General features: G+C 31.4%; 1 protein-coding gene across 1 annotated transcript in view; it reads right to left on the bottom strand.

Moving 5' to 3' along the window:
- The window catches only part of LOC139503686 (uncharacterized), a 388,876-nt gene that overhangs the window by 300,155 nt on the left and 76,145 nt on the right, over nt 1-12,576 (bottom strand). The window contains exons 8-11 of the mRNA XM_071293512.1: nt 9,710-9,778; nt 7,888-7,959; nt 5,693-5,770; nt 3,181-3,252 (exon numbers count right to left, since the gene is read on the bottom strand). Coding sequence (XP_071149613.1) covers nt 3,181-3,252; nt 5,693-5,770; nt 7,888-7,959; nt 9,710-9,778 — 291 coding nt within the window. The remainder of the gene's footprint in view (nt 1-3,180; nt 3,253-5,692; nt 5,771-7,887; nt 7,960-9,709; nt 9,779-12,576) is intronic.

Here is a 12,576-nt window from a genome sequence, read left to right as displayed (position 1 = left end):
AAGGTAACAGGTACGTAAATGGCTTGTCCGGCGATTTTTAAAAGAAATTGTATACACGTAGAACTTATGAAAAGATAATGAAAAATCGAAAAATTTAAGTTGGTCACCGATCTAATTTCCGAGTTGCAGGCATTTGAAAATGGTAAGGAGACAACATAAAGTACATAGACATTACGTCAAATTTAAACCAAAAAATAAGAAATTTCTAGCTTGAGTTATTCTACAGTTTAAACCAATCCTACGATTTTTCTATAAAAACCAAATGTTTTTAAGGTATTATTTTTCTTTCTTTTGATATATAATTTTCATGGGGTTACCGAACTCCCTTTTTATATATCAGCCTTTGAAAGGGTGCTGCTGACGGAAAAAGAGAGAAAAAATCATGACGTCGCCGAAAGGATTACGCAACGTCAAGGCTATATCAACAGAATTATAAAGACAACGACTGCTTCATTATAACTTGTTCAATTATACAAATGCGCTATAGAGCATAATATTATTCTGTCTGAAAAAGGATTGATTACCTATTATTGTTTTTAAGTGATTATACGAGATCATATGTATTTATAATGTATTTCTGGAATGATAAACCACAATGTAAAAGGACATCTTAAAAAAAATATTCATATGTTTATAAACATAATTAACAGCAACAATAAAAGATATTGTCATTAAAATAGATTCTCCGAGTGACGATATACATTCAATGTTCACATTTGCGACCACAATATTGCTGCTTCACAATAAGGGAGGCGAAATATACCGCGCAACGGGAAATTCTCTGGTCTGTGCCGATTACAAGCGTATAGTAAGTTAATCTATGGACAGTTACCACAAGGTATAAACAAAATACTTCCGAGACCCATTCTTTGTACTTTAAACAGTTTTGTAGAAATATTATGGTGAATAGAAGTTCTTGGAAGCATTAATGTTGGTCAGCTAGTAAACCATCACAACATGCCAAGTTACTTTCATTTTCATGGGAGAGAAGCACTGTTTTACTGTTACAAAATATTTTATTTTACACACTCCAATTTTTGATACATATTGATGAGATGTATTCAATACTCTTCCACCACATTGACCATTATTCCGACGAAGCGGAATATATTCCGACATCTTGAAAATATTTTTTCTGGTGAACGGGAGATAACTCCCATAGCAACAAACGTCGATTTTCCCGTTTTCCGCTAGAGGCGTTCATTTACGTACCTCTCACCTTAAAACGATTGATAAGATAAATGAGAAGACTCGGTCATAACGGTTTGCCTAATATTATCCGTTTTAAATACATTTTTCACGTATTACGTATCGACATTTTAGCAACATTGAGCAAATTTTGTTATTTAAAATTGGTATGGTTTGAGAAAAACAGAGAATTTGTATTTACTCTAGTTTATGCTATATCTATACGGTTTGGAATCGAATATTTCATTGTTAGTCATTTGCAGTATTTTGGTCATATGGAATTTAGTATATTTACTTTATAAGGTAAGAATGCACTTTTTGTCTTTACTTTGAGGTGTATGAGACGAATGAATTGTATAGAACGTTTTAGGCCCTATTTGGTAGTTATGATTTATATGAAAGCGTAGTTTGCAAGTAGGGAAAAGTAAAATCACAGAAGTACTGAACTGAGAGGAAAATCAATTCGGAAAGTCCATAATGACATGGCAAAATTAAAATACAAAACGCACCAAAAACGAATTGACAAGAACTGTCATATTCCTGACTTGGTACAGGCATTTTCAAATGTAGAAAATGGTGGATTAAACCTGGTTCTATAGCGCTAACCCTCTCACTTTGATGACAATCTCATCAAATTCCGTGATATTCCGAGATAGACTTTTGAATGATTCTGAGAGTGACCTTTGACCTTTCAGTCATGATAGTAGGGTGCCCAATCAACAAATTTTATCGATTTGCCTTAACGGAATAACACACGGCTATATTTTATATCGTTGGAAAGAGAAGAACAAGCCTCATCGAAATAGCGTTGTCGTCGCTGTCTGTCGTGGTCAAGTTTTTTTTTAAATCAGGGTCAAAGGTCAGAGCAAAAAATCATGAAAAATGCACAGTCACATTTAGATAGCTTGTTTCTCCTACATATATGCGTTTTGAGCAAAATAAAAACAACCAATTTATAGAAATTATCTTTTGTATCTACATTTAGAATTTATTTTGTACTTTAACGCCAAAAATGACTTTAGATTGACTTTTTTGCATATAGGGTGCAAATTTGAAAATTTCGAATAGCTGTTAAATAACAGTGACCTTAACCTATTTCAATTTCTAAAATTGAAATTTTTGTATTCAATTCGTTACAAGTACGATCTACAGATGGTTTTTTTTTTAATCATTTGTCGAAAAAGAAATGTGATTTTCACGTCTTTTGATAGTAAGGTGTTCGTCAATTTCTAGGTAAAAATAAAATTTCTGTTAGAATCATATTCAAAACAGTGTGGTCCTGGCCATTGATTGACGACCTAAATTATCCCATTGACTGGGACATATTAGGTGAACGTTTGTCGGTAACAATCACTGCTCACTATGTACTTGTTAAAGACACTGAATCTGTGGGGTCACCAAAGGTTCTCAACACCTAAATAAAAAAATTCGAAAAACGAATCCGGAATAATACGATGTGTTGATTTATATCAATAATTTAAATCAAAACATAAAGGTTATTCCTGAATAATTTTTCGAATTATTTTATTATTAAAGACGTTAAGAACCTTTGGTGACCCCACAGTTTAAATTCTATAATAAGCAAGAAGTGAGCAATGGTCGTTACAGACAAACGTTCACCTAATCTTTCCCAGTCAATGGGATAATTTAGGTCGTCAATCAATGGCCAGGACCACACTGTTTTGAATTTCCTTCTATTTGTATTTATTATTTCGAAAATATTATGGACTGCTTTGTTTTCATTCGATAGCTAACAATGATTTATAAGATATATACAGAAAAAGAAAATCTTCTACATCGTCATCTTCGTCGTCATCAATGTTTCTAACTACAACCACACGAGTATTTACATTTTGAGTTCTATTTATGGGGAAATGCCTTCAAATCTGACAGTCAATGTCCCATAACTCTCTTCCTTTTTTTTTAAATGAATATAAAGTTCAAAGAGAAAAAAAGCTTCCTCATATTTCTGTAATAAATAGATATACTTACAAAATTTTTAATGATGATAACTGCTTCAATCCATTTGGTTCAATGTAATCTATGATATTATTGCTTAAATTTCTGAAAATAAAATAACATATAATTGTTGGAAAAATCTGAGACTACTATAACACAGAGATTGGTCACTTCCTGTACTGACAAGTCAAATAGCAATTATTTTTGGGTTGTAGTAGTCTATGGAAAAATATAGGTTCAATAAATTCCAATAACACATCTTTCTACATCAAATGAAATTCACAAGAATAAAGTTTTTTTATTTGAAATTGATAAAACATTTAGCACACTGTGTTCCCTTACACTGGCCTGTTCACATTGTTATAATTGTTTACTTTTAGGTATATTTCTAACAATAATTAAATTTAGATATTCTAACAAGTACACGTCTGTTTCTAATTTTTTTGTGGTTATGCATGAATAAAGAGGAAATCTAAGGTTTTTCTCTAATACGTTCATTTTATAGGGGCTTTATAGAGCTATGTTGACAACCTTAGTCTATTAGCATCTTAAACAAATAGAAATCATCATAACCTTGGTCTATTAGCATCTTGAACAATAGAAATCCTCCAAAATTTTAGACTAGAACATAATTCAAGACTAAATATATATCTTTTGTTTATCTTGTATAGTTGATTGTCATGTTCAGTTTTTCAGTTTCTCTCTTAAAGTTTTTGCAGAAGCACAATTTAAAAAAAAAATCATCATTTACAGGCAATAACTCCCATATGAATACAATAAAACAATTTCATCTATAATGCTCAAGTTATAAAAGTTGTCTCTCAGATCATTTTTGTGTTTTGAAATTTCTATCTATTATATTTTCAATTATTAGGCAAAAGAATGCAAAAAGAAAATCTTTTACATTTAAGGGCTCTAACCCCTTTTAAGAATTGACCAATGACCTTACCAGTAGTTCCATTGACTTATATGTATTAAATCAATTTTGCTATTTCAAGTTTCTTTCCATCTATATAGTTTCAAAATGATAGGCAATAACACAAAAAATTGGTAAAATCATCATTTAATTGCAATCAATCCTATAATGAACCAACTGTTAAAGTATTCATTAAGGGGCAATAACTTCAATAATATAAAGAGTCTAGAAGCATGTTGAAATATTTGTAGGTTTTTTCTAAGGCCTGAGTGACACCAATTTGTTTATTAGTTCTTCAGACAAAAGCTCCAAACTAGAGGCTCTTCAGAGCTGTGTCTCTCACCTGATTAGATCTACTGGAAATCATGTAAAATAAGTTTAAACTCATAATAAATAATATATATCAGTTAGCCCCAATAATGATTGAGACCAATTTTGGTTCAATTTGGCCCAGTAGTTACATTAGAATCAGGTAATACCATTGCAGTCTTACAATAGTTACTGAAGACCCCTTATCGTTTTCAAGTTGTGACCATTTAACATTGTTGTTTAACAATTTTCCTATAGACTTCTATAATAAACCTCTTTGTTCTAATTTGAGCAATGGCGGTCTTCTAAAATACATTTTTTTAACGAGATACCATAAGGATGATTTAGGCCAAGTTTGGTTTAATTTGGCCCAGGAGTGTCAGATAAAAACTTTGTAAAATTTTTAAGAAAATAGTGAAAAATTTACTTTAAAAAAAAATAACCCCTTAAGGTGTCTATTAACAGTTTGTTTATGTTGACTTATTCGTAGATCTTACTTTGCTGAATAATTTAAACGTTAAGACGATGACGATGACAGATGCCAAGTGATAAAAAATAAGGGGCAAGCAAACAAAATGTTTTTGTTTTTATATATTTTTAAAAAATAAGTTTTTTTTAGACGAGTGTTCTACAAGTTAAGTGAGTGGTATAATTGTTTTTTAAATTGTGTTATTTAGAAGTTGCATAATTGATGTACATGTTATAACTGGGTTATTTTAAAGAAAATGAGTAGCAACCGATGCTCTTATGCATACAATTTGATCTATTGGTACCTGGAACATATCAGAGTTTCTTTTCTCACTGTGGTTTACTTAATTTTGTTTATTTTCTTGAAGTCAGCTTTATTTTAGTACGTGAATTCTTATTTAAATCCATGTATATATTGAGGAAGCATAGCAGATGCAGTTTAACATGAGGAAGTATATGTCAGTAAATGGTTGAATAAAATTTAAAATTGTGTATAAATATGAGACCCAAATCTTTTAAAACATGACTAAAATGAACATTTTTTTACATTATTGCCTTTAATGGTCAAACATTTTTTTTATACTTTTTTCTGGACTTCTCTTGGTATACGGTTTACTTCAATGGTAAAACATTATAAAATCAGTAAAATCAATTTACTTCTAAACAACTTACAGATGAATCAATGGTGAGTTAATGACAGTTGATAAATAAACTTAGAGAGGAATCAATGGTGAGTTAATGACCGATAATAAATAAACTTATAGATGAATAAATGGTGAATTAATAACAGATGATAAATAAACTTACAGTTGAATCAATGGTGAGTTAATGACAGATGATAAATAAACTTACAGATGAATCAATGGTGAATTAATTACAGATGATAAATGATTCTTAGATATCTTCCTAATCTTGTTCTCCTCAAGTCCCCTGAAATACAGAAAAATAACACTTCCTATTATATAAAGTTTACTATAAGGAAAACAATAGTGCACAGACTGAATGTCTCGCCTAAATTGAGATCTTTACTACAACTATTAAATAAACTAAACATGATCCAAGAAAATGAGGTGAAGGTTAATTAAACCAAAAAATGAAATACATGTACACCTAACAACCATTAAATACGCTAAATATACTTAAACTATTGCTTATATAGTTTCTAAAACACAGACTTAAGCAAGAAAACTAAAAATTGACCAATAATCCATGAAAATGAGGTCAAGTTCAGATGAACTATGCCAGGCAGACATATACAGCTTACAATCCTTCCATACAACAAATATAGTTGACCTATTGCTTATAGTTTAAGAAAAAAAGACCGAAACACATAAACTTAACACTGAGCAATGAATCATAAAATTGAGGTCAAGATCAAATGGAACCTGCTAGACTGACATGTACATAACATATTTGCCTTCACCAAATATTGATCTATTGCATATAGTATTAGAAAACAAGAATGTGTCCCAAGTACACGGATGCCCAATCCGCACTATTATTTACTATGTTCAGTGGACCGTAAAAATGGGATAAAATCGCTAATTTGGAATTAAAATTAGAAAGATCATATTATAGGGAACATGTTTACTAAGTTTCAAGTTGATCCGACTTCAACTTCATCAAAAACTACCTCGACCAAAAACTTTAACCAAAACTTTAACCTGAAACGGGACAGACGGACGAACAAACGGACGAACGGGCGAAGGAACAGACGGACGGAGGCACAGACCAGAAAACATAATGCCCATAAATGGGGCATAAAAAGACCAAAATCAAAAACTTAACTTTGACCACTGAACCATGAAAATGAGGTCAAGGTCAGATGACACCTGTCAGTTGGACATGTACACCTTACAATCATTCCATACACCAAGTATAGTAGACCTATTGCGTACAGTATAAGAAAAAGACTAAAACAGATTAAAAACACAAAAACTTAACTATAACCACTTAACCATGAAAATGAGGTCAAGGTAAGATGACACCTGCCAGTTTGGGATGTATACCTTACAGTTCTTCCATACACCAAATATAGTAGTCCTATTACTTATAGTATCCGAGATATCGACTTGACCACCAAAACTTAACCTTGTTCACTGATCCATGAAATGAGGTTGAGGTCAAGGGAAAATTGTCTGACGGGTATTAAAACTTTGCAAGGTACACAAATACCAAATATAGGTATCCTATTGCTCATAATAAGAGAAACTAACATTACAAAAAAATCTTAAATTTTTTTTTCAAGTGTTCACTGAACCATGAAAATGAGATCAAGGACAATGAGCATATGACTAATGGTAAGTTCGTAACATAATGCATCTATATACAAAGTATGAAGCATCCAGGTCTCCCACTTTCTAAAATATAAAGCTTTTTTAAAAGAAGTTAGTAAACGCCGACGCCGACGCCACCGGATCATTATAACTAAAGTCACAGGCTTGACTAAAACAAGAATTTTGTAATGAAGCATTAGATTTTGAAATTTATTGATTAATATTTGATAAAAAAAAATGCATATCAATATGGATAAGGTAAATTATATGTTTGAATATGATAAGAGAGCCCTCTACAGTTTCAATAACAAACATGGTGGAATGTAAACAAACCTTCAAAAAATCATTTTTTTCTCTTAATTCTTGTTTATCATATTTTATAGTCTGCATCCCTATCTGGCAGGTTCAATTATTGAGAATAAAACCACATACTAAACGAGCCTGAATTTAGTAATATCATTTGACGTTATGCTTATTTTCATTATGTGCATACTGCTACATATGAACATATTAGGAATAACGGTAGAAGCAATCAAACCAGGTAGCTATCATAACAGCAGACAAATGGACAGAAAACAATATTCCATTTTTTTTTGTGGCAGGGGTATACGGTTATTAAAGTGAAAGAGTGTTTTTCAGTTATGTATTTATATCAATTTATCACAATATGCATACGAGTATAGATTCTAAAACTATATAGAACATATACAGATTTCAAATTTATGATACGGTGATATATATAAATTTGACAATAAAAGATGAAAGCCTTACAGATATATTAAACTGGTGACATCCTTCAAAGCTAGAGATGGAAAATATCTGATACTGTTCCTGGAAAATGACCTGGAAAATAATTATGATAAAAATCATTATATACTGCAAGAAATGTCAAGAAAAAAAATGATAAAATTCATATAATATTCATAATTAATATTATAACAAATACTGATAAATTTGGAGTGGAAATTGGTTCATTAAAAGTATCTTTCTGGTACTTAGGGGGGACAAAAACAATGTGTATCACATTTGAAATAATTTATCTAACAATATGAAGAAATAAAGAAATGAACAACAATATTCATGTGAACCAAAACATTTCAATTTCAAAATAATACTACCAGCTATCCATTACTTACACATAACTATAAAATACTTATAAATTAAAAACTACCACTTTAAAATATCTACATGTTTTCAGAACTGCTAACCACCTAATACTTTCATATATTCAATACTACTAACTATGACAAAACCATATACGATACTTGGTTCACATATCTATTGTACATTGATACACTGGAAAAGATTTTTTGTACACACCAACTATCAAAGGTACCAGGATTATAATTTAGTACGCCAGACGAGCGTTTCGTCTACATAGGACTCATCAGTGACGCTCATATCAAAATATTTATAAAGCCAAACAAGAACAAAGTTGAAGAGCATTGAGGATCCAAAATTTCAAAAAGTTGTGCCAAATATGGCTAAGGTAATCCATGCCTGGGATAAAAAAAAATCCTTAGTTTTTCAAAAAGTTAAAAGTTTGGTAAACAGGAAATTTATAAAAATTACCACAGTATTGATATTCATGTCCGACTATCAATAACTTACACATATTCAATACTACCGACTATCAATACCTTACACATATTCAATACTACCAACTATCCTTCTAATGCAACAACGTTTGTAACGTTCATTTTGATTGGATAACGTCACTTTCTTGCATGGCATCAATTGACAATTGATGCTATGGGACGTACGCGCAAGCGTAGACGTCATATGACAGATTTTAAATACATGTTTTAACGTTGTTTTCTGTCAGTTCCATTAGAATGGAGATAACAATATTGTATTTTAAGCTCCGACGGCATCAATTTGGGATTTGATGGTCGCAAATACCCGTTTACTGTCTCCGCTTAAACTTAATTTGCGACCATCAAATCCCCAATTGATGCCGTCGGAGCTTAAAATACAATACAGTTATCTCCTAAATACTGCTAACTTTCAACAACTTACACATATTCAATACTACCAACTATCAATAACTTACACATATTCAATACTACCATCTATCAATAACTTACACATATTTTATACTGCAAAATATCAATAACTTACACATATTCAATACTGCAACTATCTATAACTTACGCATATTCAATACTGCTAACTATCAACAACTTAGAGATATTTTATACTACCAACAATCTATTAACTTACACATATTCTATACTGCCAACTATCAATAACTTACACATATTCTATACTGCCAACTCTCTATAACTTACACATTTTCTATAGTAAGAACTTTCTATAACTTACACATATTCAATACTACCGACTATCAATAACTTACACATATTCTATACTGCCAACTATCTATAACTGACACATATTCTATTGGAATAACTATCTATAACTTACACATATTCAATACTGCCATCTATCAATAACTTACACATATTCAAAACTACCGACTATCAATAACTTACACATATTCTATACTGCCAACAATCTATAACTTACACATATTCAATACTGCCGACTATCGATAACTTACATATTTTCTATAGTACTATCAATAACTTACACATATTCAATACTGCTAAATGTTAAGAAATTATCTGGAACCCACTCTATATCATTCTGAATCAGTGATCTGAAATTTTAAAAACATTATACATTTCTATAGATATAGGATGTATTTATGGGATATGATAGAGTATTTGCAGTAATATTGGTAAATACTTTTCTGATTATGTTTTATTTAACCAGCTTTTTCCAGTGCAGTATATATCTTAAAACATTTATAAAAGTACATTAAACATGATGCTCCATCTTACTAGCAAACTGTCTTTATGTTTCAGACAAAAATCCATACTCCGCCTTGAGAATTGCTATTCAAGGAAATTTCATATTCCCAAACCCAAAAATGGAATTGTTCAAGAAATCTTATGTATTCAGGATCATCCTTGCGGAATAATTTGCCAAAGTCATAACGGAATATTACATGTTTTTATTCTTATGGTTATAAAACTAGAACACACCACCAGTGAAATCGCGGGCATTTAGTCCGTGATCAAGTATATAAATTGTTGTAGAATGAATTTTCTAAAAGATTTTATGACTGGAGAATTTTAGGCAAGGTATCAAAAGTCTATGCCTGTTGGTACTGTAGTGACAGGACATTTTTTAGCCCTCCCCCTTTTTTCCAAAGTCCGTTATTTTTTTTTTTTCTGTTTTTCTGTATACTATGTACATACATGTACTAAAAATTAAGTGTATTAATTTTTGTTATTTAAATTAGAACCAATCAAAGTTTACTTACTATCAACGGCAGTCACTGATATACTAAATAGATAATCTCTATATAATATATCAGTGACCGCTGTGGATAAACTAGAATTGATTGTAAATGGCAAATACACTGTGCTTATAGTATAAGTATAATTAAAGGATACAGAAAAACGTGAAAATATTTGGCCTGTCCCCAAGTACAAAGGATTTGTATAAAACAGACGTTAACGGAAGTCTATGACTTAAAAGTCCAACCATTGATGGAAACAATATCCGGACTTCATTATTTTCGTTTTTGAACAGATATATCATGTTAAGGAGGGGTATTTGCGAAAAATACCAGTCGAGAGAATGTTAAATTTCACGAGCCGTAAGGCGAGGGAAATTCATTCTCAAGACTGGTATTTTTCGCAAATACCCCTCAATAACATGATATATCTGTTTAATTACACCGAATGTTAATGTACTAAAACGCATTGATGACCGTGACGTTACAAGCGTCCAGTCGGATAGAGTATTTTTTGGCAAATACCACGGCAGAGAGGGTAAAAAAGGCATATCCTTTTAGCAAATACCCCGGCGGCGTTAAAAATGAACGATATTCATTTGATAACAGTAAATTGGTGAAAAATACACTGGCTATTAACCAATCAAAAACCCTGGATTCTTACATAAGGTGTAATTACTCCAAAAATAACCCAAACTGAATAAGGTAGCACTCCACAGTTAGAAAATAAAATTAAAAATGAGCCACAAAAGGTTTTATCATCTTATATTCCTGGATTTCTAATGCATTAACCTAACTGTTTGTGTTGTACATGTGCATATGTATGTAATCAGTATCTTCCATAGGTTTATTTTCAAAAGTTAAAAGGGTGAAAAATAATTCCTTTTATGTGTATCCATGGAAACATTCTGTATTTATTTACCATAAAATATTGCAAAAAGGGGGGGGGACATGTCACATATCCCCCCAAAATGTGGATCAAACTAAAATGTTAATGCCTTTGAGTGATACCTTTTCAGAAACTTTTGCAATAAATCTTTCTAATGATCAAATAAAAAATGGGTGTCTTTCGTGCGATGAAAAGTTAGAAAAAAACATTACAATAATTGCCGTTATGTTCTTTTTCACGGGTTCAACCGAACATAAAGCATTTCTTTTCTATACAAGGCTTAATAACACTAAACACAAATATACTATGGGATGTAGGTTTGCAGCATCCAGTCTTTTAATAATACATTCGGACCATAACATGTGGAAAAAAAAAAAATTAGAATGGCAGGTGTTACGCCAAAAAACGGTCCTTATCACATTCTCTTCACTAGAAGTATGATCAACAGCCTGAACAATCTACAAAATATAATTACAAAAATTAGAAACAATTAGCAACTACATTTAAATGAATGAAAAGAGAAATTGATTAAATACTGTAACTTTGGACAGTATACATGTGCATCTATTGAATTGTACAATTCTATAAGAATAATCTTAATATACGTGTGAAAGACAGTACCTATAGATCTAGAACAACAAGTGTTTTTTTAAACAAAAACAAAATAAAAGTCAAACAGACCTTAACAGCAATTGAATTAAACGTGTAGACTGATTGAATGCAAACCGTCGAATGATTTAATTCCCGCTTAGGTTTGCACGGGTGAATCCATGCACGGGTGAATCCACCCGTGCAAATTACTACGCATAACGGTATTCGTTAAGCCTTATAACGAAAAGAAATTTATTTATGTTCTTTTTCACGGGTTCAACCGAACATAAAGCATTTCTTTTCTATACAAGGCTTAATAACACAAAACACAAATATACTATGGGATGTAGGTTTGCAGCATCCAGTCGAGACAAAAGGCGAAAGAGTGTATATTAGATGCCAAGGTATAAGAAACAGACTGTCTTTCACCTATCCGTCTTTAGAATTTTCGGCTCGCCAACGGCCATTAACTTTGAAAAGCATATCTGAAATGCCGTTGTTTGAGGCTTGAGAAGCGCCTCCTCTTCGTAAACTATACAAACTAAATTGTTTTTGTCTAACCCTATTGCAACTAAAAGCTTCTCTGGCTCTAGTATAAGATGAAGGCTTATATATTTTACTCAATACTAAGGTATCTTTTGGGGCTGCAAAGAACAAAAATGTACTCCGAAGA

This window comes from Mytilus edulis, chromosome 14 (genome assembly GCF_963676685.1).
Source record: "Mytilus edulis chromosome 14, xbMytEdul2.2, whole genome shotgun sequence".
Classification (NCBI taxonomy): Eukaryota; Metazoa; Mollusca; class Bivalvia; order Mytilida; family Mytilidae; genus Mytilus; species Mytilus edulis.
This window is presented reverse-complemented; position numbering and strand designations above follow the sequence as displayed.